The 27099-nt window shown below is 47.7% G+C and overlaps 1 protein-coding gene and 1 pseudogene across 1 annotated transcript in view; both read right to left on the bottom strand.

Annotated features, from left to right (window-relative positions):
* LOC105734491 (zinc finger protein 813-like) overlaps positions 1–26298 on the bottom strand; it is a 39789-nt gene extending 13491 nt beyond the window's left edge. The window contains exons 1-4 of the mRNA XM_064380898.1: positions 26249–26298; positions 20887–20968; positions 16950–17076; positions 1091–1167 (exon numbers count right to left, since the gene is read on the bottom strand). Of these exons, the coding sequence (XP_064236968.1) occupies positions 1091–1167; positions 16950–17076; positions 20887–20901 (219 nt within the window). The 5' untranslated portion in view covers positions 20902–20968; positions 26249–26298. The remainder of the gene's footprint in view (positions 1–1090; positions 1168–16949; positions 17077–20886; positions 20969–26248) is intronic.
* On the bottom strand, positions 9647–16746 carry LOC135276708 (zinc finger protein 888-like; annotated as a pseudogene).
* Positions 26299–27099: the final 801 nt, after the last annotated feature.

The raw sequence follows: 27099 nt of genomic DNA, 5'->3' as shown, positions 1-27099 counted from the left end.
TCCCAGCTATGCAGGAGGCTGAGGTAGAAGAATAGCTTGAACCCAGGAGGCAGAGGTGGCAGTGAGCTGAGTTCACAACACTGCACTTCAGCTTGGGTGACAGAGTGAGACTCACAAATAAATAAATAAATAAATAGAAATATTGGCTACGTGTGGTAACACACACCTATCATCTAGCTCTTTGGGAGGCTAAAGTGGGGATCACTTGAGCACAGGAGTTTGAGGCTGCTGTAAACACTGAATCATGTCATTGAACTTCAGACTTTAGCCACAGAGCAACACCTGCTCTCTAATTTTTTTTTTTTTTGAGATGAAGTCTCACTCTGTCACACAGACTGGAATGCATGGCAGAATCTTGGCTCACTGCAACCTCTTCCTCAAAGGTTTAAGTAATTCTCCTGCCTCAGCCTCCGGAGTAGCTGAGATTACAGACATGCACCACCACACCCAGCTAATTTTTGTATTTTTAGTAGAAATGGAGTTTCACCATGTTGGCCTGGCTAGTCTTGAACTCCTGAGCTCAAGTGATCCACCCACCTCGGCCTCCCAAAGTGCTGGGATTACCAGCCACCGCACCCAAACCAAGATCCTGTCTCTTAAAAAAGTTTGGAGTCAGAGACGTGTTGATCTACTAGTATGGCTTCCACTGCATTACCAAATCAGATACAAAATATCTCCCCTTACTGGTCTCCTTTTCCAGAATTTACCAGACATCTGTGCACATTAACCTATGTGTTTCATACGTGGTTTCTCTGATCTGGTCACAAAGGTCTTACATCCAGATGTGGCCCAGAATAATCCAGGCTGCCCAGCAGCACTGACACCACAAGGCCCACACCCCGTGTCCATCCAGGTCTGGGTGTCAGCCCTTCCCATCACCATGCCCAGTGGAGCCTCTTCCCAGGTTCATGTCACTGGGTCACAGGAGATGGAATCTCGGAGCAGATGACAGGAACTGAGGGAAGGCATGGGTGAGTGCGAGCCAACGTGTCAGGCAGGACATTTCAGACCCAGAACAGACTGGCTACTATAATACCTGGCATTTCAGAGAGGAAAGAGACAGATGAATCCACCGAGGAGTGTCACTTACCTGAGGAAGAGCCATGCCTGGCTCCTTTTCTTGCCTCTTCTGAGCTGCTTCCTCACCTGAGTCTTTAGAAATCAATCCTGTACGTGAAAAAAATATAAGACGTAATGTTAGAAATGACTCACTCCCTTCCTGTGACAAAAATACATATAGAGGGGACACTTTACCCTGTAGAAAGACGGGCCTCTGCTGCCCACTGCACCAGAGATCATGCAGAGAGAAGAACGTCCCACAGGAACACCTACAAGTGTGTGTTTCACCCTGGTCTTCAGATCTCACTCCCCTCTTGGAGAAGCCCCAGGCAGCAGTGGGGAGCTGGGCTGGACTGAGCTCCCCTTCAGGGCCGAGACCCAGCCCCGACCAAACCCCATGCAGAGCACAGCCCCTCCCCTCTCTGTGGATCACAGGCTCAGCTCAGCCCTCAGAAACGGAGGACTCAGAGCCTTGACGCTCAGTGCTGCACACAGATCACTATCACCTGCGACACTAGGTATTTGTGTGTCACTTATCTGTGACCTGGAAGCCCCCTCCCTGCTTCAAGTCTTTTTGCCTTTGCTTCAAGTTGTCCCGCCTTTCCAGACCAAACCAATGTACTTCTTACATATATTGAAGTCTCGTGTCTCCCTAAAATGTGTAAAATTAAGCTGTACCCCGATCACCATGGGCACATGTCATCACGATAAGGCTCAAGGTGATTTGAGTCTAATCCCGTTTTTGTCCTCCTTGTGCTTTTTCTTTTTTAATTTTTGTAGGACTGGAATCTATTTAAAATTTGAGTTAAAACTGAGCACTGGCAAAGCACCGTGGCTCACACCTGTAATCCCAAGACGTTGGGAGGATGAGGTGGGTGGATCACGAGCTCAGGAGATTGAGATCATTCTGGCAAACACAATGAAACCCCGTCTCTACTAAATATACAAAAAACTTAGCCAGCCACGATGGTGGGTGCCTGTAATCCCAGCTACTCAGGAGGCAAAGACAGGAAAATTGCTTGAACCAACAAGGTGGAGGTTGCAATGAGCCAAGACGGTGCCATTGCACTCCAGTCTGGGTGACAGAACAAGTGTCAGGAAAGAAAAGAAAAGAAAACAAAAGAGAAAAGAAAAGGGAGGGAGGGAAGGAAGGAAGAAAGGAAGGAGAAAAGAAAAGAAATGTGGGGAGGGAGGGAGGGAGGGGAGAGGGAGAAGGAAGGGGAGGGAGGGAGGGAAAAATACGAGCAGTATCTTCTCTCGGAAGAAAAGCCACACACTGTATTTTGTCAGTAATTTTAGGGGTGAGTGTCACTCTGACTGAGCTTTTCCGGTCTTCTTCCTCACCTCTATGTTACAGGTGAACTCACTGAGGCTCAGAGACGGAAACAGTTCACCAAGTTATCCTGAGAAGCTCTGAGATAAGGAGGTGTGGCTGATTCCCATGTGACGGCCTGCAAGGGACAATAGGCTGCCTTGGTCTTCCTCCTCTAGAAAATTCCAAGACCAGCTGGGAATGGTAGCTCACCCCTGTAATCCAAGCACTTTGGGAAGTTGAGGCAGACAGATCACTTGAGCCCACAAGTTTGAAACCAACTTGGACAATGTAGTGAAATGCCTTCTCTACCAAAAATACACAGTTAACCAGGCATCATGGCACACGTCTGTGGTCCCAGCTACTTGGTAGGCTGATTCAAGAAGATCACTTTAGCCTGGGAGGCAGAGGTTACACTGATCCAAGACGCTGTCATTGCACTCAAGCATGGGTGACAGAGTGACACTCCACCTCAAAAAACTGACAAAACACAGCCGGGCGTGGTGGCTCACGCCTGTAATCCCAGCACTTTGGGAGGCCGAGGCAGGTGGATCACGACGTCAAGAGATCGAGACTATCCTGGTCAACAAGGTGAAACCCCATCTCTACTAAAAATATGAAAAAAAAATTAGCTGGGCATAGGGGCGCGTGCCTGTAATTCCAGCTACTCAGGAGGCTGAGGCAGGAGAATTGCCTGAACCCAGGAGGCGGAGGTTGCGGTGAGCCGAGATCGTGCCATTGCACTCCAGCCTGGATAACAAGAGCGAAACTCCGTCTCAAAAAAAAAAAAAACCTGACAAAACGCCAGGCACGGTGGCTCACGCCTGTAATCCCAGCACTTTGGGAGGCCGAGGCGGGTGGATCACAAGGTCAATAGATCGAGACCATCCTGGCCAACATGGTGAAACCCCGTCTCTACTAAAAATACAAAAAATAGCCGGGCATTGTGGCACGTGCCTGTGGTCCCAGCTACTCGGGAGGCTGAGGCAGAAGAACCGCTTGAACCCAGGAGGCAGAGGTTGCAGTGAGCCGAGATTGCACCACTGTACTCCAGCCGATAGAGCTGGCGATAGAGCAAGACTCCATCTAAAAAAAAAAAAAAAAAAAAAAAAACTGACAAAACAGGCTGGGCGCCGTGGCTAATGCCTGTAATCCCCAACACTTTGGGAGGTCCAGGCAAGGGATCCCGAGGTAAGGAGTTCAAGACCAGCCTGACCAACATTGTGAAACCTGGTTTCCACTAAAAATACAAAAATTAGCTGGGCATGCTGGCACACACCTATAGTCCCAGTTACTTAGGAGGCTAAGGCAGGAGAACTGCTTAAACCTGAGAGGCAGAGGTTGCAAGCCCATCTCTACCAAGAACACAAAAATTAGCTCGCTGTGGTGGCGCCCATCTGTGGTCGAAGCTACTCTGGAGGCTGAGGTCGAAGGATCCCTGCATCGCAGAAGGTTGACACTGCAGTGAGCTGTGATCCTGTCACCGCTCTTTTACCTGGGTAACAGAGTGACACCCATCTCCAATAAAAAAGAGAAAAGGGGCCAGGTGTGGTGGCTCACGCCTGTAATCCAAGCACTTTGGAGGCCAAGGTGGGCGGATCACCTGAGGTCAGGAGTTAAAGAACAGCCTGACCAACATGGTGAAACCCCATCTTAAAAAATAAAATAAAATAAAGAAAGGGAATAAAGAGAAATGGGAGCAGGAGACAAAGGATTAGCCTTGAGTCTGGCTAGATGGAGGAAGTCAGAATCAGACAGGAGAAGTAGAGAGGGAAGGATCTTTTTTAAAAAAATAATAATAAAATTTAATTTAATTAAAAAAAAGAGAAAACGGAAACACCTGGGTCCTGGGTCTGGGGTCAGGGAATCTAAGGCCAATTAATGCGAACTTTCCAAAACTAGAAGAAAAGGAAAAACCCCATCTTCCCATCCAGAGTAACAAAGATTCAAAGGCTACTCTCCCTACAGCCCTCCCGCTTCCACCACGTCTCGGATGGAAAGGGAAAGAGCAAAGGACTGCCCATCCCTTCTGCATAGGGCACCCATCTGCTCTGGCCTCAGGCCAATTCACCTCAGCCAAGGGCCACATCTTTTATTCAGATAAGGGGTAGCCCATAGGAACTCAGAAGAAAGACTTTAACCCCCCAAAATTTTGTAAACGGAGCCCTGGAGGTGCTCCCTAGGGCCCACTCCCACCCTGTGGAGTGATTTCTTAGTTCAATAAATTAATGCTTTCTGCTTTCGCTGCTTCATTCGTTTGTTATTTCGTGTTTTTTCTTTTCTTTTTCTACGTTCAACAGCCACGAGCCTGGTCATCTCAAACTCAAGGCTACCTTCTGGTAAAACAGGGCGAGGATGGGATAAGAGGGCTGCCTCCAGCAAGAGCACGTTTGCCAGGGATTGAAACAGGGGAGCAGCAGGGCCCGACAGGAGGAGGGAGGTGGGGAACGACAGCGCCTTCGGAAGGGGTGGGGTCTGCAAAAATCCCAGGACTGGGCCGAGGACGCGCCTCCCCGGGACTGGGGCTGCACACTGCGCTCCAGGGCCCCACAAGAGCGAGGCTGAGAGACGCCCACGGCGGGAATCCAAATCGCGGGTGAGGACTTGAAACAGCGCAAGACGGAAGGAGGGGACAGGAAGGGTTTTGAGCATGAAAATTCCGCCACAGACGTCTGCAAGGCCCATTGCGGAAAGAACGGGGACGGGACCAGCCTCAGGACGACTTTAACCTCAAAAGGAAGCGACTCACGGACTCTCAACCGGCCGTCTCAATTTGCTCTGGGTTGACAAAGAGGGGCTGGAATATCCAGGTCTGTGAGGACTCCACGCCCCCAGTACAGAAGCACCAGAGACCTGGGAAGCGCAGACAAAACAAACAGAGCAAAATTTACGCACCACGATGTGACCCTCAGTCCACGCCATCCACTTCCGGGCCTGTGCCAATCAGCGCAGGACAGAAGCCAGGCCTCAGCCGGACACACGAGGCGGGCGGGGCCAGGCCGAACCGGAAAAAGACGTAGAAGAGGGCGGGGTCTGAGCGAGTCCGGGGCGGGGCTCGAAGGACGAGGGGCGGGGCGCCGGTTAGAAGAGGCTTTGGCTGTGAGGGGTGCCCGGGGGCGGCAAGGGGGCGGGGCTTGAACTTCCCTCATCTGACTCTCAGCCCCTTTTTTCCGGGTTTTGATGGCAAAACCCGTCAGTGAAGCTGAAGCAGCTCAGCAGTCTGGGAAACAGCACCTCTCTGAGAAGTGAACCTCGAGTAGTAATTGCATCCAGAAAAATTCATTGCTGTTTTTATTAAGTTTTACTTTAGGTTCAGGGGTACAGGTGCAGTTCATGCAGGGTTGTTGCATAGGTGCATAAATAACCTGGTGGTTTGGTGCTGCCTCTATTCTCCCTTCATCTATATCCGGCATTTCTCCCCGTTATCCCTCCCCACCCCCCAATTCCTTGCCATTGAAATTAATTTTATTGGGCCAGACGCGGTGGCTAACGCCTGTAATCCCAGCACTTTGGGAAGCCGAGTTGGGTGGATCACCTGAGGTCAGAAGTTCGAGACCAGGTTTGCCAACATGGTGAAACCCCGTCTCTGCTAAATATACAAAAACCTAGGTGGGCATACTTAGTGTCATTCGCCTCTAATACTGCTACTCGGGAGGCTGAGGCAGGAGAATAGCGTGAACCCAGAAGGCAGAAATTGCAGTTAGCTGAGATTACACCACTGCACCCCAGCTCTGGGTGACATAGTGACTCTAAAAAAAAAAAAAAAATTATAAAAACTAAATACAATGTTTTCTCCATAGATATGTTAGATAGTCTGTTCAACATAACACGTGATATTCATTATCAAGATGAGCTAAAATACAAGTGCTATTGCAGAGTCGACAAAGTCCAACGGCTTTATAAAAAACAAAGTCAGGGTCGGGCACGGTGGCTCATGCGTGTAATTTGAGCACTTTGGGAGGCTGAGTCGGACAGATCAACTGAGGTCAGGAGTTGGAGACCACCAGCCCGGTCAATGTAGTGAAACCTCGTCTCTACTAAAAATACAAAAATTAGCCGGACACGGTGGCGGGCACCTGTAATCCCAGCTACTCAGCGGCCTGAGGCAGGAGATTTGTTTGAACCTGGGAGGTGGAAGATGCAGTGAGCCGAGATTGCACCATTGCACTCCAGCCTGGGCGACAAGAGCCAAACTTTGTCTTAAAAAAGAAGAAAAGAAAAAAGGAAAAGTCTGGGCGTGGTGGCTCATGCCTGTAATCCCGACACTTTAGGAGGCCAAGGCGGGAGAATCATGAGGTCAAAAGACTGAGACCACACTGACTAACGTGGTGAAACCTCGTCTCTAGTATGAATACAGAAAATTAGCTCAGCATCGTGGTGAGCTCCTGTAGTCCCAGCTACTCATGAGGCTGAAGCAGGACAATCGCTTGAACACGGGAGGTAAAGGTTGCAGTGAGCTGAGAATGTACCACTGCACTCCACCTGGTTGACAGATTGAGTCTGTCAAAAAAAGAGAGAGAGAGAGAAATGAAAGTCAGAATCGCCGGGCGCGGTGGCTCACCCCTGTAATCCCAGCACTTTGGGAGGCCGAGGCGGGTGGATCACGAGGTCAAGAGATGGAGACCATCCTGGTCAACATGGTGAAACCCCGTCTCTACTAAAAATACAAAAAATTAGCTGGGCATGGTGGCGCGTGCCTGTAATCCCAGCTACTCAGGAGGCTGAGGCAGGAGAATTGCTTGAATCGAGAAGGTGGAGGTTGCGGTGAGCTGAGATCGCGCCATTGCACTCCAGCCTGGGTAACAAGAGCGAAACTCCGTCTTAAAAAAAAAAAAAAAAAGGAATCAAAAAACTATCATGATCTAATTGTAGAAGGGTGTTACGATTTAAAAAAAAAAAAAAACTGTTGATTGCCGGGAGCAGTGGCACACGAGGTCAGGAGTTCAAAACCTGCCTGGTCAAGGTGGTAAAACTGCATCTCTACTAAAAATATAAAAATTAGCCAGGCATGCTGGTAGGCGCCTGTAATCACTTGAACCGGGAGGCACAGGTTGCAGTGAGCTGAGATCACACCACTGCACTCCACCCTGGGTGACAGACTGAGACTCTGCCAAGAAACAAAAGCAAGAAGGGTGATAAAGGGTTGCATGCACGCCTGTGTGACTATTCAGTGACCTTGTACGGCGCTCCATGTTCCCAGCCTTGGACTTCTCTCACTTCTCTCCACTAGGTAAACCACTGTCAGTGTAGGTGTGAAGCTGTGAGTGTTACTTAGGGGGTGACATTCAAAGCTGAATCCCAGGCATCTGGATTCAGGGGTTTTGTTGACAGCTTTAGCTCTTTGATTTGTGGCCGCTTTCCCAGAGTGTGTGTGAGGCAGTCCTCTCCAAGTCCAGATCTTTCCTCATGGGACAGTGTGTAAGTTTACGGCTGAGGACATGGGAAGCACGAAGAACAGAGTTTAGCACATGGGAAGAGTTCAAAACTGTCAGTCATTGCTACTGCTATAATTATGACAGTTTTTTGTTTGCTTGTTTTTTTGGAGACGCAGTCTTGCTCTGTCACCCAGGCTAGAGCGCAGTGACATGATCTCAGCTCACTGCAAGCTCCACCTCCCAGGTGCAAGGAATTCTCTTCCTCAGCCTCCCAAGTAAAAAAAAAAAAATTTTCTTTAGCCTCTCGCTGCCACCTGTCATCTTCCTTCCTTCCTCTAAGGATGAGAGCAGCAGCAGGTGGCAGGATATTAAAGAGAGGCCGCTTCAAAAGCTCACAGCAAAGGGAAAAAACCGGCCACAGCCCTGCCTTCCCAAGCTCACTTCTAAAACATACCAGCTAAATGCTAATGCAGAAAAATGGCCAGAACAAAAAACATTTAAAAAAGATTTTGGGGGAGGGTTCTCATTATTTTACACACTTACGTTAACTCAATGCAGGTTTATTATCCTAGCAACTTGTAATCACATTCTGATAACTTTAAAGGGCCTAAATATGGGAAAAATCACTTAAAATATCCATCCCTTTTATGCCTTAACAAATAGGTTTTATCTTTAGTCATTTTTAATATCATTAATTTTTCTTTTTTTTCCCCCTTTTATTTTTTGAGACAGTTTAGCTCTTTAGTTCAGGCCGGAGTGGAGGGGCGTGATCTTGGCTCACTGCAACCTCTGTTTCCTAGGTCCCGGTTTAAGTAATTCTCCTGCCTCAGCCTCCTGACTACCTGGAATTACAGGCACGCACCACCATGCCTGCTAATTTTTGTATTTTTAGTACAGACAGGTTTCCACCATGTTGGCCAGACCTGTCTTTAACTCCTGATCCTGTGATCCATCCGCCTCGGCCTCCCAAAATGCTGGGATTACGGGGGTGAGATATTGCTCCCGGCCTTATCTTTGGCCATTTCTGTATTTTATATGTTATGTACCTGTCTATAATCCCTCTAAACTATACAAAAAGCCACAACTTTAATAGCTTCTCTTCTCATAAAGGGATGCCAGCGTTACGTCTAATTATAAAAAAAAATCCTGCTGCTCTTTTCCTACCATTAAGCAAAATACAATTTCATACTCTCTCAGTGCAAATAGCAATAGCTAACTTTATTAGTAATATCAGCTTTCATTTACCAGCCTCTAAGCTTCTAAACTTTTTACAAACTGTGCCTGTGAAATTTGTCTATTGTTATCTCTAAGCCCTTGCTTCAGGCCGCTGCTGTCTTTACAAATGGTTCAAAACTACAACAAAAACAGCTGGAGTGTGGCAAAGTGCCATGCCAAATGAGCAACACAAAATCCGAAACCATTTTAAAACTATGCAACAAGCAAAGTGCCCTAACAATTGCCTTACAAACGTTTCCTCACAAAACATAAATATTGTTAGTAATTCTGCTTATGCAGTATACAGTATTACTCAGTTAAATCTTGCAGATTGGCCAGGCGTGGTGGCTTACACCTATAATCCTAGCACTTTGGGAGCCTGAGGTGGGTGGATCATGAGGGCAAGAGATCAAGACCATCCTGCCCAACATGGTGAAAACCCATCTCTCCTAAAACTACAAAAATTATCTGGTCATGGTGGCCAGTACCTGTAGGCCCAACTATTCAGAAGGCTGAAGCAGGAGAATTGCTTGAACTGGGGAGGCAGGGGGTTGCAGTGAGCTGAGATTGCACCATGCACTCTTGGCTGGTGACAGAGGGAGACTCCATCTCAATGAAAAAAAAAAATCAAAATTTTGCACATGTTGTTCCTGGAATTCCTCCTGACAAGAAACCCAAATGCCACTCAGAGTGTCAGAGGACCAGTTTATTACACCAGTGGGCCCAGACAGGTGAGCACCCAAAAGTCTGGACCCCGGCCAGAGTCAGTACACGGTTCTTATAGGTTAGGGGCAAGGGAAGTAACTCACGATTTTCAGGCAATGTAGCAATTGTGCAGGGGGCTTTTTCGCTAGTAAGCAGGAAGCAGATGTACAGAAGCACAAAAGCAGATAAGGTAGCTGAGGCAGCTATTTTAGACACTCAGGAAATTTTCCACAGGCCTTTCACACAGGCCTTCCATCTCTACCCCTTTGATGCTCTTTATGTTTTTTTTGTTGTTGTTGAGATGGAGTTTCGCTCTTGTCACCCAGGCTGGAGTGCAATGGCGCGATCTCGGCTCAATGCAACCTCCGCCTCCCAGGTTCAGGCAATTCTCCTGACTCCCGAGTAGCTGGGACTACAGGCACACGCCACCATGCCCAGCTAATTTTTCGTATTTTTAGTAGAGACGGGGTTTCACCATGTTGACCAGGATGGTCTCGATCTCTTGACCTCGTGATCCACCCGCCTCGGCCTCCCAAAGTGCTGGGATTACAGGCTTGAGCCGCGGCGCCCGGCCAATGCTCTTTATGTTACATGTGGAGTATCACCTTTTACAAATCAATGGCTGTGCTCAGGGGCTTGTACCCCCAAAAGGCTAGCAACTGGGCAGCTGTCTGACAACCGTGGCTTCCGTGAAGCACTGGAGTATGTTAATCATACAGGGACCAAAGGTAAGGGCCAGGAAGATTACTAGTAAAGGCCCAAGGAGGGGAAGAGCCCAGTGGATCCAGGTTCCGAGCCCTGGGAAGCTCCAGCTGCTGACTGTGCACCGCCTTTGAGTGCGGTCCCTTAGGTCTTTAACTTTTCCTGTTACTACTCCGGACTGACTGACATAGTAGCAACGCCCTTCCTGTAGAAGAGGCAGGTAACTCCCTTCTGAGCCATAAGCCCAAGGCTCTGCAATTCTGTAGGACTACTGTGGCTAGGGAATTTAACTGGTTCTGGAGGGAGGCCAGGGAATTGGCCACCCTTTCCATGTCATCATTGAGTTCCCGGGACAGTTTATGACAGAAATGGGCTGAAGTGCTGATGCTTCCTATTTTGGTGCCTATCCCGGCTGCTGTGCCAGATCCTACTAGGAGGGGAAGTAACACAGCTCATTTGGACCAGTAGTAGTGAGGATTTAGAACCATTTTAATTTCTTGGTCCATGGAAAACTGAGATTTCTGGGGTTAGGAATGCCCGGATACACACCACCCTCCAGTTTCCACCTAAACATACATTTGTCTACCTGCTGCAGAGGAAGAAGATGCTGGGGGGTGGGTCTTCACATTGGAGAGGGGGATAGTTGTTGTACAAGGCAGGCATGAGAGGTTGTCAATTACAGGTGATGAATTACTACTGAAGGTCTTGGACACTCATTACAGTTGTAAGGATTGTCTCCAGTGTGAATTCTAGTATTTTGTGCCAGGTATGAATCACGCTAGAAAGCCTTGTCACAAACCTTACATTTGTAAGGTCTCTCCAGCATGAAGTCTACTATGGTATGTAAGGTTTGACTTTCGAATGAAGGTCTTGCCACACTCATTACACTTGTAAGGTTTCCGTCCAGTATGAAGTCTACGATGGTATACAAGATATGATATCTGACGGAAGGTCTTGCCACACTCATGACACTTGTAAGGTTTCTCTCCAGTATGAAGTCTACTACGATGGTATGTAAGGGATGCCATCTGATGGAATTTCTTGCCACACTCATGACACTTATAAGGCTTCTCTCCAGTATGAAGTCTACGATGGCATGTAAGGGATGATGTATGACTAAAGGTCTTGCCACACTCATTACACTTGTAAGGTTTCTCTCCAGTGTGAATTCTAGTATGTTTTGCCAGGTATGAATTACATGCAAAAGCCTTATCACAAACCATACATTTGTATGGTTTCTCTCCAGTATGGATTATCTTATGCATTTCAAGGTGTGATTTGCGAGTGAAACCTTTGTCACATTTTTCACATTTGTAAGGTGTCTCTCCAGTATGAAGTCTACGATGGCATGTAAGGGATGACTTCTGATTGAAGGTCTTGCCACACTCATGACACTTGTAAGGTTTCTCTCCAGTATGAAGTCTATGATGGCAGGTAAGGGATGACACCTGACTGAAGGTCTTGCCACACTCGTGACACTTGTAAGGTTTCTCTCCCGTATGAAGTCTACAATGGCATGTAGGAGATGACATTTCATGGAAGGTCTTGCCACACTCATTATACTTGTAAGGTTTCTCTCCACAATGAAATCTACGATGGCATGTAAGGGATGACTTTCGACTAAAGGTCTTGCCACATTCGTTACACTTGTAAGGTTTCTCTCCAGTATGACGTCTGTGATGGTATGTAAGGTATGATACCTTATTAAACATCTTGCCACACTCATTACACTTGTAAGGTTTCTCTCCAGTATGAAGTCTACGATGGCATGTAAGGGATGACATCTGACTGAAGGTCTTGCCACACTCATGGCACTTGTAAGGTTTCTCTCCTGTATGAACTCTGCGATGGCGTAGAACGCATGACTTGTGACTGAAGGACTTGCCACACTCATTACACTTGTAAGGTTTCTCACCAGTGTGACATCTACGATGACCTTCAAGACATCGCTTCTCATTAAAGACCTTGCCACACACATCACATTCATATTGTTTCTTTCCTAAATGGTTTATCTGTTTCCTTAAGAATGAGCTACAATTGAGGTTGCCGTTGGCTGAAAAGAAAAAAATAAATGAACAAAAAATAAATGAAAAGAATGAGCTACAGTTAAAGCCTTTCCCACTCTCAAGACATTGGAAAGATTTTTCTCTCATGTGTACTTCCTGTTTCTGTGCAAGTAATGAAAAATGGAGGAAATTACTGTCATGGTTATTAGAAATATGGGTTTTGGCTATAAAAAAATTATTTGGGATGTTGAAAGTAAGGAAGCATCATCGACAGACTTCTCAACCTGATTACCAACATTCCCTTCAATCTGAAATATGTGAGGTTTAGGAAGATGCGAATGAAAGATTACTCCAAGTTCATCTTTAATAGGCTTGTTTCCAGCATGCCTTTGATCTTATTGGTCTGTACTACCAGTCAGCTTTTTAAATTTTGTCCTGGGTGCTTCATGGTTATTTCGTTCATCTTCTTGCCACTGAAACTCAAAGTCATGAATATTTTTCTCAATTTCCTGGAAGCAAAACTCTCCAATGTGATGACTTTCATCTCTTTCCAATGTCCCTGTGTGGAACACTTCTGTATTGCCTTGCCCTGTTGATGAAAACTTCTTCATTATGCATTTGGAAGAGATATCTACAAAATAGAAACTCCACGGCTCCTGACCAGGACTAGTGCTTTTATTAAAAAAGACATTAAAGAGCTTGTTGCCTGTTCCTCTTTCCACCGAGACATAACACAGCAGGAAGATGCTTGGGCTAAATCACAAAGAAGGCTCTCACCAGAAACCAATTTGGCTGCACCTTGCTCTTGGATTTCTCACTTTCTAAATTCAAAATAAATAAATCTCTGTGTCTTAAGCTTCCCAGTTTAACCTATTTTTTTTTTTTTGAGAGTGAGTCATGCTCTATCACCCAAACTGGAGTGTAATGGTATCATTCTCCTGCCTAAAGAGATTCTCCTGTTAGAGACTGCCAAGTAGCTGGGACTACAGCCTGGCTGAGAGAGAAAGAGAGCGAGAAAGTGTGTGTGTGTGTGCGCGCGTGCAAGTAGCTGAGACTACAGCCTAAGTGTGTGTGTGCACGCGTGCATGCATGTGTATGGGTGTGTGTGTTTATCAGAGTCTCACTCCATCATCCAGGCTGCAGTGCAGTGGCGTGATCTAGGCTCATTGCAACTTTCGCCTCCTAGGATCCAATAATTCTTTGGCCTCAGCCTACCAAGTAGCTGGGATTACAAGTGCATGCCACCACACCAAGCTAATTTGTGTAGTTTTAGTAGAGACAGGGTTTCACCATGTTGGCAAGGCTGGTCTCAAACTCCTGACCACAGGTTATCTGCCCATCTTGGACTACCAAAGTGCTGGGATTACAGGTGTGAGCCAACATACCCAGTCAATTTTTTTGTATTTAGTAGATTCAAGGTTTTAGCATGCTGGCCTGACTGGACTCAAACTCTTGACCTGAAGCGATCCAACCATCTTGGCCTTCCAAAGTGCTGGGAATAAAGGCATGAGCCACTGCGGCCAGCCAGTCAAAGCTATTTCTGACATGACAGAGAAATGACTGAGATAGAAAAATGGGCATCTCATCATCAACATCATCGAAGGCTGACAAATCGTTAAACAAAGAAAGTTTAGAATCTGTACTATAAAACTTTCAATATGTGAAGACATCTAATTAACTTGTTTTTAAAACCTGGAGGCAGCCAGGCGTGGTGGCTCACACCTGTAATCCCAACACTTTGAAAGGCCCAGGTGGGTGGATCGCCTGAGGATGGAGTTGAAAACCAGCCTGACCAACATGGAGAAACCACATCTCTACCAAAAATGCAAAATCAGCCGGGCGCGGTGGCTCACGCCTGTAATCCCAGCACTTTGGGAGGCCGAGGTGGGTGGATCACGAGGTCAAGAGATCGAGACCATCCTGGTCAATATGGTGAAACCCCCGTCTCTACTAAAAATACAAAAAAATTAGCTGGGCACGGTGGCGTGTGCCTGCAATCCCAGCTACTCAGGAGGCTGAGGCAGGAGAATTGCCTGAACCCAGGAGGCGGAGGTTGCGGTGAGCCGAGATCGTGCCATTGCACTCCAGCCTGGGTAACAAGAGCAAAACTCCATCTCAAAAAAAAAAAAAAAAAAAGCAAAATCAGCCAGGTGTGGTGGCGCATGCCTGTAATCCCTGCTACTCAGAAGCCTCAGGCATGAGAACTGATTGAACCCAGGAGGCGGAGATTTCAGTGAGCAAAGATTGTGCCACTGCACTCCAGCCTGGGCAACAACAGGAAAACTCCATCTCAAGAAAAAAAAAAAAAAAAAAAGGAACACGGAGGCAAGCTATTACTTATCAAATAAGCACAGCAGGCCCACAGTATTCATGTACTTGACCCAATTTATACGTTTGGTAAGTGAGAGACAAAACTTGATCCTGGGCCTGAAGGATCCCATGACACATTCTTAAGCACAACAGTCACCCAGGTAGTACAGAAAACAATCAGTCACAGAAAATACAAGAAGACAGAAAGAAATACATGAAGGGGGATAGAAACGCTGAGCTGTGCCATGGACAGTGATGCCGAGCCATCGCTCATGGAGAATGTGCTGAGTCAACAGGCCCTGCACACACGGATTTAGGCAGCCTCCTATAATTATGTCCAGTGGATGTATAAGGTCTTGACTTACATCAATGAGAGTCATGTTGGAGGGGAGGGGCTCATGTGGAAATTGGGGTGTTCACCATCACAGAATCAACAGGCTGGAAAGCAGCAGCACTTTGCATCCAGATCAATGTAGCATGTGAGGCAAGGCCAGGAAAGGAAGGGCAAGGGTGGAGGGCAGAAGTAATGGGCATGCAGGAGGGAACTGTGTGCAGGCTCGTCTGTGGGAATATAATCCCACCAGCATAGACCAAATTTTGAGCTTGGAGGGAAGTGGAACTAATTTAGCAAACGGTAAAATGTTGACCCAAGGTTAAATGTACAAATTACAATATGGGCAGGGACAAGAAGGAAGGAGAGCCAGAACAGCAGCAGCAGTGACCTCAGGGGAAGGCAGTTTTACATCTCTTCAATTACACGGCCTCTGATTTCAGTTTCAGGCATAGACTCAACAAAATCCCATGTACATTCCAGAACTGTGTACACACCAGAAAAAACAAGTAAACTGTCTGAAACAGAGTACAGCAATGTAGGAGACTGTGGGGGTGAAGAGTGATCCCCCGGCTGACTACATACAGATGTGTTTGTGAAAACAGGTCCAGGCCAGTCTCGGTCTATTCCAGCCTGTAATCCCAGCACTTTAGGTGGTCAAGGCAGGTAAATCATGAGGTCTGGAGCTTGAGACCAGGCTGGGCAGGATGGTCAAACCCCGTTTCTAGTACAAAAACACAAAACATTAGCCAGGTGTGGTAGCATGTGCCTGTAATCCCAGCTATTCAGGAGGTTGAGGCAGGAGAATTGCTGGAACCTGAAAAGCAGAGGTTTCAGTGAGCCAAGATCATGACAGTGCACTCCAGCCTGGGTGTCAGAGCAAGACTCCACCTCAAAAGAAACAAAGAAAGAAGCAGGGCCGGCTGGAGATTTTTGTCTACACATGTGATTGGTTACATTAGTGAAGAAAAACAATAATGTGCTGACTAAATGTTTGCTACATGAAAATCGAAGGGTAAATCTCGTTCCTTATATAAAAACAATGGTGTCTCATTTCCTGGATCCCATATTATTTGAAATCATACCTCTAGATTTTAAACAGTCTCTGGAATAAATGAGAGATGAAAAGTGAAGGTGACAGACTAGCAAAGGCCAGGCCCTCATATCCTCATGAAGACATCAACTCAACCAAAATGTTTCATCAGAAATATGTTCATAGGGCAGGCATGGTGGCTCAGGCCTATAATCCCAGTACTTTGAGAGGCAGAGGTGGATGGATCACCTGAGGTCAGGAGGTCGAGACCAGCCTGGCTAACATAATGAAATCCTGTCTCTACTAAAAATACAAAAATTAGCTGTGTGGCCGGGCGTGGTGGCTCATGCCTGTAATCCCAGCACTTTGGGAGGCCGAGGTGGGCGGATCATGAGGTCAAGAGATCGAGACCATCGTGGCCAACATAGTGAAACCCCATCTCTACTAAAAATACAAAAATTAGCTGGGCGTGGTGGCGAGCACCTGTAGTTCCAGCTACTCGGGAAGCTGAGGCAGGAGAATTTTTTGAACCTGGGAGGCGAGGCTGCAGTGAGCCAAGATTGCACCACTGTACTCCAGCCTGGCACCTGGCGGTGGAGTGAGACTCTGTCTCAAAAAAAAAAAAAAAAAGTAGCCGTGTGTGGTATTACATGCCTATAATCCCAGCTACTTAGGAGGCTGAGGCAGGAGGATCACTTCAACCAGGGAGGTGGAGGTCACAGTGCGCTGATATCACACGATTGCACTCCAGCCTGGTCAGGAAGAGCAAAACTGCTTATCAAAAAAAAAAAAAAAAAGAGAGAGCATGTATAGGGCAAAATCACAACAGAGAATACAAAACCAGAAAAACCCAAGATAGACAAGGGCAGATTCCTCATGTCTGGAGGGACGTTTTCCTCACCCACAGACTCCAGGTTCCTGTAGTTCTCCAACATCACTTCCCTGTATAAAGCCCTCTGTGCACGGGTCAGGCATTTCCACTCCGCCAAAGAGAATTCTATAGCGACATCCTTGAAAGTCAAGTGTCCCTAAAATGAAAAACACATTTCAACAAACATTATGGAGGACTGAGTTATCACCTTCACACAAAATGAGAAAAGAGAAATTAAGTATCCACTTCATCAGACTGTTTTCTGACAAACCTACGGTAAGGTGTTTTTGAACATTTTTTCTCTATAGATGCATTTTACTGCACTTTTTCATGAGAGATTTTAAGATCTCCAAAGTCACTGTGGAAGTCTTCATTTTATGGACAATATTGTAGGGCTGAGGGCCCCACAGGGTCGTGGGGTTTCCCTTATGCTGTGCTGAGGAGCAGGATCCAAGAAATAAAGAGAAAGGACACAGAAGTACAAGGAAAATGCAGCTGGACTCGGGGGGCCACGCCACCTATAAGCAGAGTCAGGCGAGGTCCCAAACATCCAGAAGTGTGTTTATTTATCGTGTATACGTTAGGGGGCAGGGCGGTGAGTGGAATCATCTTTAAGGATAGTGATAGGGTCGTGAGCAATAAAACAAGGGGTCCACCCCCATTAGGGCACCCAGGCTAGGAGGTGGACAGTGCACAGCAAGGGGCCCATTCCCATTAGGTCATGGAGGCAAGCGCTGTGTGCAGTAAGGGGTCCACCCCCATTAGGTCCCCGAGGCATGGAAGTGAGCCATGCCCAGCAAAGAGGGTGCAGTGTGCAATATCTCTATCTATGGGCATGCTAATTCTAAGAAGATTTATAGGAGGATGCTTTAAGTCACACAGCGGTAACAGAGCTGTCAGGGTCTACCGCCACCAGCTGGCAGCTTCTAATGAGTTCTATGGGAAGATGCTTTTCAAGCAGCACAGTAGCAAGAGCTGATAGAGTTCACAGTCACCAAGGTGGATTGCCGTTCTGAGGGCAGCCTTCCACAAGAACTGGAGCAAGGTCCTACAACTCCTTTATCAGGAGGAGTGGCTCTTGCCCCAAGCCTGCCATACAGCGGGTATCTTTACCATACTGAACGCTGCCACCTGGGCCATGGGTTCTTGTCCTGGTATAACTGATTTTCCTTTAAATCTTGCTCTGCACTGTGTCTGCTCTAGGCATTCCTCCAATTATAAGCTGCTTATTCCTTAATTCATGCTCTGTACTGTGTCTGCTCTAGGCATTCCTCCAATCATAAGCTGCTTATTCCTTAATTCATGCTCTATACTATGTCTGATCTAGGCATTCCTCCGATTATAAGCTGCTTATTCCTTAATTCACGCTCTGTACTGTGTCTGCTCTAGGCATTCCTCCAATTGTGAACTAAGATATACTTATATAGGGAAGTAACTGAGTGGTAAGATATTCTTTAGGCACTCAATCTATGAACTAACATATGATAATATATAGAGGATTATATAAAGGGAAATAACTGAGTAGTGACATTATAAATTAAGATATTCTTCAAGTCCTAATACTATAAACTATTACATGATTATATAAAGGATTATGTAAACAAAAATAACTGAGTAGTAATGCTATAAACTGAGATATTCTTCAGGCCTTAATTGTGCCAGTTTTCTGCTTAGTTCTCCTTCCTCGGTATCTATATGGGGGGTTACTCACAAATATGAAAAATATACAAAGAAGAAGAAAACATAGAGCTGGGCTCACACGTGTAATCCCGGCACTTAAGGAGGCCAAGGCGAGCAGATCATGAGATCAGGAGTTCAAGACCAGTGTGGCCAACATGGTGAAACCCAGTCTCTATTAAAAACACAAAATAAGGCCGGGCGCGGTGGCTCAAGCCTGTAATCCCAGCACTTTGGGAGGCTGAGGCGGGTGGATCATGAGGTCAAGAGATCGAGACCATCCTGGTCAACATGGTGAAACCCCGTCTCTACTAACACAAAAAATTAGCTGGGCATGGTGGCTCATGCCTGTAATCCCAGCTACTCAGGAGGCTGAGGCAGGAGAATTGCCTGAACCCAGGAGGCGGAGGTTGCGGTGAGCCGAGATCGCGCCATTGCACTCCAGCCTGGGTAACGAGCGAAACTCCGTCTCAAAAAATAAATAAATAAATAAATAAATAAAATTTTTAAAAAAATACAAAAATAGGCCGATGTGGTGGCACGCGCCTGTAGTCTCAGCTACTCAGGAGGCTGAGGCAGAAGTATCACTTGAGCCCAGAAGGTGGAGCTTGAAGTGAGCCAAGATCATACCACTGCACTCCAGCTTGGGTGGCAGAGCGAGACTAAAATAAATAAATAAATAAATAGAAATATTGGCTGCGTGTGGTGAGACACGCCTATCATTCTAGCTCTTTGAGAGGCCACAGTAGGAATCACCTGAGCCCAGGAGCTGAGGCTGCTGTAAACACTGAATCCTGCCAGTGTACTCCACACCTAAGCCACAGAGCGACACCTCCTATTTATTGTTTTTGAGATGGAGTCTCACTCAGTCACCCAGGCTGGAGCGCAGTGGCACAATCTGGGCTTACTGTAACCTCCACCTCCCATGTTCAAGTGATTCTCCTGCCTCAGCCTCCTGAGTACCTGAGATTATTACAAGTGTGCGCCAGCACACCCTGATAATTTTTGTATTTTTAGAAGAGATGGGGTTTCACCATGTCGGCCTGGCTGGTCTTGAACTCCAGAGCCCAAGTGATCCACCCACCCTGACCACCCAAAGTGCTGGGATTACAGGTGTGAGCCATCACACTCAAACTAACATCCTGTCTCTTAAAAAATAAAAAACAAGGCCGGGCGTGGTGGCTCATGCCTGTAATCCCAGCACTTTGGGAGGCCGAGGCGGGAGGATCATGAGGTCAAGAGATCGAGACCATCCTGGTCAACAAGGTGAAACCCCGTCTCTGGCCGGGCGCGGTGGCTCAAGCCTGTAATCCCAGCACTTTGGGAGGCCGAGGCGGGTGGATCACGTGGTCAAGAGACCGAGACCATCCTGGTCAACATGGTGAAACCCCGTCTCTACTAATACAAAAAATTAGCTGGGCATGGTGGCACGTGCCTGTAATCCCAGCTACTCAGGAGGCTGAGGCAGGAGAATTGCCTGAACCCAGGAAGCGGAGGTTGCGGTGAGCCGAGATCGCGCCATTGCACTCCAGCCTGGGTAACAACAGCGAAACTCCGTCTCAAAAAAAAAAAAAAAAAAAAACCTCGTCTCTACTAAAAATACAAAAATTAGCTGGGCATGGTGGCGCGCGCCTGTAATCCCAGCTACTTGGGAGGCTGAAGCAGGAGAATTGCCTGAACCCAGGAGGCAGAGGTTGCAGTGAGCTGAGATCGCACCGTTGCACTCCAGCCTGGGTAACAAGAGCAAAACTCCATCTCAAAAATAAATAAATAAAATAAAAAAGTAAAAAAATAAAAAACAAAGTTTGGAGTCAGAGACATGTTGATCTACTAGTGTGGCTTTCACTGCATTACCAAATCAGATACAAAATATCTCCACTTATCGGTCTCCTTTACCAGAATTTACCAGATATCTGTGCACATTAACCTATGTGTTTCATATGTAGTTTCTCTGGTTCACAAAGAACTGATATCCACATCTGGCTCCTGAACAATCCAGCCTTCCCAGCAGCACTGACACCGCGGGGCCCACACCCCGTGTCCATCCAGGTCTGGTGTCAGCCCTTCCCATCACCATGCCCAGTGGAGCCTCTTCCCAGGTTCATGTCACTGCGTCCCAGGAGACATGGAATCTCAGAGCAGATGACAGGAACTGAGGGAAAAGGCATGGGTGAGTGCGAGCCAATGAGTCAGGCAGGACGCTTCAGACCCAGAACAGACTGGCTAGTACAATACCTGGCATTTCAGAGAGGAAAGAGACAGATGAATCCACCGAGGAGTGTCACTTTACCTGAGGAAGAGCCATGCCTGGCTCCTTTTCTTTGCTCTTCTGAGCTGGTTCCTCATGTAATGTGAGCCTTTAGAAAACAATCCTGTATGTGAAAAATATAGATTTAAGGTTAGAAACAACTCACTCCCTTCCTGTGACAAACACACACACGGGGGAGACCTCACCCTGTAGAAAGACAGGTCTCTGCTGCCCACTGCACCAGAGATCATGCAGAGAGAAGAAAGTCCCACAGGAACACCTACAAGTGTGTGTTTCACCCTGGTCTTCAGATCTCACTGCCCTCCTGGAGAAGCCCCAGGCAGCAGTGGGGAGCTGGGCTGGACTGAGCTCCCCTTCAGGGCACAGACCCAGCCCTGACCAAACCCCATGCAGAGCACAGCCCCTCCCCTCTCTGTGGATCACAGGCTCAGCTCAGCCCTCAGAAACGGAGGACTCAGAGCCTTGACGCTCAGTGCTGCACACAGATCACTATCACCTGGGATACGTGGTATTTGTGTGTCACTTACCTGTGACCTGGAAGCCCCCTCCCTGCTTCAAGTCTTTTTGCCTTTGCTTCAAGTTGTCCCACCTTTCCAGACCAAACCAATGAACCTCTTCCATATATTGACTGATGCCTCGTCTCCCTAAAATGTGTAAAATTCTGTGCCACCACCACCTTGGGCACGTCGCCAGGACTTCCTGAGGTTGTGTCACAGGTTCACCCTCAACCTTGGCAGAAGAATCTTTTTAAATTAAGTGAGGTCTAAGGTTTTTTGGCTTCACAGATGTAATGTCAAATGGGGGCTGTGGGAGATCACAAAGGTTGTTACAGAGAAGGTGATATCAGAACAAAGACCTAGGGAAGAAAGGCTGCTTGTCACTTGCAGCTGAGGGGCCGGAGTCCTAGGCAGAGACAGTTCAAGTGAAGTCCCTGAGACAGCAGCACCCTCAGCCCCAGGAAAAGGAAAGCGCCCGTGTGGCTGGAGCAGTGGGAGAGAGGAGGGCACAGGTAGGAGATGAGGTCAGGGAGGTCCTGGGGGCGCACATCCGTAGGGACAAGGTCTTCAAACTTTTTTCTCCCACAACCCAAAAGAATTTTGGAAGAAGACTGCTATCACAGCTACTTGGGAGGCTGAGGCAGGAGATCAATTCAACCTAGAAGGTGGAGAAGATTTCAGTGAGCTCAAAATGCACAACAGCACTCCAGCCTGGGTGACAAGAGCAAAAGTTCATTTCAAAACAAAACAAAACAGAACACAAAGGCCAGTGGCAGAGCTCGAATCTGTTATCCAAGCACTTTGGGAAGCCAAGTCGGGTGAATCACCAGAGGTCAGGAGTTCGAGGGCAGCCTGGCCAACATAGTGAAACTCAGTCTCTACTAAAAATACAAAATTAGCTTGTGGTGGTGTGCCCCTGTAATACCAGCTATTCGAGAGACTGAGGCAGGAGACTCATTTGAACCCAGGAGGCGGAGGCTGCAGTGAGCTGACATAGCAGCACTGCACTCCATCCTGGGCAACAAGCAAAACTCATTAAAACAAAATAATGATTTAGGTAGTGATGCATCTTCTCATTCCTTTCACGTATACATGTAATTTTCTCTTTATATTATAAATTATTTCCCATATTTAAAAAACATGGCTGGGTGTGGTGGCTCATACCTATAATCCAAGCATTTTGGAGGCCAAGGTGGGTGGATCACTTGAGGTCGGGAGTTCAAGACCAGCCTGACCAACATGGTGAAACCCCATCTTAAAAAAAAATAACGCTGGGTGCGGTGGCTCACGCCTGTAATCCCAGCACTTTGGGAGGCCGAGGCGGGTGGATCACGAGGTCAAGAGATCGAGACCATCCTGGTCAACATGGTGAAACCCCGTCTCTACTAAAAATACAAAAATTAGCTGGGTATGGTGGCATGCACCTGTAGTCCCAGCTACTCTGGAGGCTGAGGCAGGAGAATTGCTTGAACCCAGGAGGCGGAGGTTGCGGTGAGCCGAGATCACGCCATTGCACTCCAGCCTGGGTAACAAGAGCGAAACTCCGTCTCAAAAAAAAAAAAAAAGAAAAGAAAAAAAAGAAAACAAATAAATAAATTAAAAACATGCTGTAAAGTTCGGCTAAGTCCTCAGAAATACAGTCACCCTCATCTGAGATGTGCGGACTCCCAGGGAATGTGTTTCGGGGTTTAGGAGTCACTTATGGACACATGAAGGTGGTGATGCCTGTGTGATGTCCCCACAGAGAGAGGAGACAAGGTGACACAGGATTGTAGGGCTCAGGGGAGAGGCCTGCAGGGGACGTGGAGCTGTACAGGTGGGTGAAAGCCATGAGATGATAAGGTTCAAGGTGATTTGGGTCTAATCCCCTGTTTTAGTGCTTCTTGTGCCTTTTTTTTTTTTTTTTAATTTTTGGAGGACTGGAATCCATTCATAATTTGAGTTAAAACTAAGCACTAGCCAGGCACAGGGGCTCAGACCTGTAATTCCAACACTTTTGAAGGCTGATGTGGGTGAATCACAAGGTCAAGAGGTTGAGACCATCTCAGCAAACTACTAAAAATACAAAAAAATTAGCCAGTCATTCTGGTGGGTGACTACAATCTCAGCTACTTGGGAGGGTGAGAAAGGAGAATTGCTTGAACCCGGGACTGGAGGTTGTAGTGAGGTGAGATCACACCACTGCACTCCAGCCTGTGTGACAGAGCAAGACTGTGCAAAAAAAAAAGAAAAGAAAAGAAAAATATGAGCACTGCCCTCTCCTAGTGAAGACAAGCCACCCACTGTATTTTGTCAGTCATTTCAGGGGTCAGTGTCACTCTGACTGAGCTTTTCCGTTGTTCTTCCTCACCTCTCTGTTACAGGTGAACTCACTCAGGCTCACTGCAGGAGACAGTTCACCAAGTCATCCTGAGAAGCTCTGAGGAGCGTAAGAAGGAGGTGTGGCTGATTCCCATGTGATGGCCTGGAAGGGCCAATAGGCTGCCTTAGTCTTCCTTCTCTAGAAAATTCCAAGACCAGCTAGGCCTGGTGGCTCTCCTCTATAATCCCAACACTTTGGCAAGTTGAGGCAGGCAGCGCACTTGAGCCCAGTAGTTTGAGACTAATCTGAGCAACTTGGTGAAACCTCTTCTCTACCAAAAAGACACAAAAGTAGCCAGGCTTCAAGGCACAGGTCTGTGGTCCCAGCTACTTGCGAAGCTGAAAAAAGATCACTTGAGCCAGGGAGGCAGAGGTTGCAGTGATCCCAGAGTGTGCCACTACATTTTAGCCTGGGATCCAGAGTGTGCCACTGCATTTTGACAGAGTGACACTGTACCTCAAAAAAAAAAAAAAAAAAAAAGAAAAAAGAAAGAAAGAAAGAAAGGAAAAAAATAAAGAAAATAAAGAAAAAAAATAGGCCGGGCGCAGTGGCTCATGCCTGTAATCCCAGCTTTTGGAGGCCGAGGCGGGTGGATCACGAGGTCAAGAGATCGAGGCCATCCTGGTCAACAAGGTGAAATCCCGTCTCTACTAAAAATACAAAAATTAGCTGGGCATGGTGGCGCGCGCCTGTAGTCCCAGCTACTCGGGAGGCTGAGGTAGGAGAATTGCCTGAACCCAGGAGGCGGAGGTTGCGGTGAGCCGAGATCGCGCCATTGCACTCCAGCCTGGGTAACAAGAGCGAAACTCCGTCTCAAAAAAAGAAACGGAAAAAATAATAATGGTCATCCTCCTCTAAAAAATTCCGGGACTGGCCATGTGGTGGCTCACGCCTGTAATCCCAGCACTTTGGGAGGCCAAAGCAAGCAGGAAAGTTGAGCTCTGGAGTTTGAGACCAACCTGGGCAACATGGTGAAAGCCGGTTTCTATTAAAAATACAAAAATTAGCGGGGCATGGTGGCACGCGCCTGAAATCCCAGCTAATCAGGAGGCTGAGGACTGTAAACCCAGCACTTTGGGAGGCTGATGCAGCTGGAGTTGGAGATCAGCCTGGGGAACATGGAACATGGCGAAAGCCCGTCTCTACCAAGAACACAAAAATTAGCGCAGTGTGATGGCGCTTATCAGTGGTCGCAGCTACTCAGGAAGGTGAGGTGGGAGGATTCCTTGAGCGCAGTTGGTTGACGCTGTAGTGAGCTGTGATCCTGTCCCCGCTCTCCCGCCTGGGTAACAGAGTGAGACTCAAAACCAATGAAAAAGAAGAAAAGGGGCCGGGCGTGGTGGCTCACGCCTGTAATCCAAGCACTTTGGAGGCCAAGGCGGGCAGATCACCTGAGGTACGGAGTTCAAGACCAGCCTGACCAACACGGTGAAACCCCCGTCTTAAAAAAAAAACAAAAAAAACAAAAGGGAAACACCTGTGTCCTGGGTCTGGGGGCAGGAAATCTAAGGTCAATTAACGCGAACTTTCCAAAACTAGACGAAAAGAAAAACCCCATCTCCCCACATGGAGTAACAAAGGATCAAAGGCCACTCTCCCTACAGCCCTCCCCCTTCCACCACGTCTCAGATGGAAAAGGAAAGAGCCCAGGAGTGGCAAAGGCCAAGCTCCGGCCACCCCTTTTGCATAGGGCACCCATCTGCTCTGGCTTCGGGCCGGTTCACCTCAGCTTTTCATTGGCCAAGGACCAAATCTTTCTTCCAGATAAGGGGTAGCCCTATAGGAATTCAACAGAAACTTTAACTCCCAAAACTTTGCAAACGGGGCCCTAGAGACGCTCGCTTGGGCCCACTCCCACCCAGTGAAGTGTTTTCTTGATTGAATAAGTTCCTGCTTTTGCGGCTTTCTTCTTTAGTTACTTTGTGAGTTTTTTTCTTTTTTTTCAATACCATGTTCAACAGCCAAGAACCTGAACATCTCACACTCAAGGCTGCCTTCCGGTAAAACAGGAAGAAGATGGGGTAAGAGGGCCTCCAGGAAGAGCACATTTTTCAATGGTTGGAAATGGGGAGCAGCAGGGCCCGACACGAGAAGGGAGGTTTGAGGGCCATGGTGCCTTAGGACAGGAGTGGGGTCTGCATGTTCCGAGGACCAGGCAGAAAGTGAGCCTCCTCAGGACCAGGCTGCAGCGCTGCACTCAAAGGACCCACGAGAGTGAGGCTGGGAGGCCCAGCAGGGAATCCAGCTGGCGGGTGAGGACTTGAAACAGCGCGAGACTAGAGAAGGGGACAGGAAGGGTTTTCGGCAGGAAAATTCCCCTAGAGGAAGTGTCTGCACGGCCCCACTGCAGAAAAACCGGTGAGGACCAGCCTCAGGGCGACTCACGCACTCTCACCCGGACGTCTCAATTTGCTCTGGGTTAACAGGGGATGGAATTTCCAGGTCTGTGGGGACCCCAAGTCCCCAGTATAGCAGCACCAGATGCCTGGGAAGCGCAGACAGGAAAAGAAAGACCAAAACTCACCCGCCGCGGTGAGACTTTCAGTCGACGCCATCCGCTTCCGGGTCTGTACCAATCAGTACAGGACAGAAGCCAGACCGGGGCGGGACCCCTGAGGAGTTGGGCGTGGCCTGACCACGGCGGGGAGGGGACAAGAAGCGGTGGGTGGAGCCTGAGCGTGGCAGGAGCAGGGCGCTAAGGTGCAGCGGCGGGACGCGGGGGAGGAGATGCCTGTGCTGTGAGAAGTCTGCGGGGGCGAGAAGGGGGCAGGGCCTCAGCTTCCCTCCATCTCGCTCTGGGCGCCTTTTTTCCAGGTTATGGAAAGGAAACCCTCCAGTGAGTCTGGAGCAGCTCAGCCGTCTGGGAAATAGTACCTCCCTGAGAAGTCAACGTGGAATACAGGAAAATTCTTTGCTATTGAAATTAATTTTAGTTGGCCGTGCGCGGTGGCGCATGCCTGCAATTTAGCACTCTGGGAGGCAGAGGCGGGCCAATCACCTGAGGTCAAGAGTTCGAAACCAACTTTGCCAACCTGGTGAAACCCCGTCTCTACTAAATATACAAAAAAAATTAGGCGAGCGTAGAGTTACGGTGTCTGTAATCCCAGCTACTCGGGATGCTGAGGCAGGAAAGTCACCTGACCCTGGAAGGTGGAGGTTGTAGTTAGCTAAGATAGCGCCACTGAACCCCAGCCTGGGCGACAGAGCGACTTGTCTCAACAACAACAAATTAGAAATAACTAAATACAGTGTTTTCTCTATAGAGTAGATTTTATGTTCAAAATAACACGTGATATTCATTATCTAGATGAGGTAAAATACATGTCTCAGAGTCGACAAAGTCCGATGGCTTTCAAGAAAAGAAACTCAGGGCTG

Source organism: Aotus nancymaae, unplaced genomic scaffold, assembly GCF_030222135.1.
Source record: "Aotus nancymaae isolate 86718 unplaced genomic scaffold, 86718_ANA_hifiasm-v0.15.2.pri h1tg000028l, whole genome shotgun sequence".
Classification (NCBI taxonomy): Eukaryota; Metazoa; Chordata; class Mammalia; order Primates; family Aotidae; genus Aotus; species Aotus nancymaae.
This window is presented reverse-complemented; position numbering and strand designations above follow the sequence as displayed.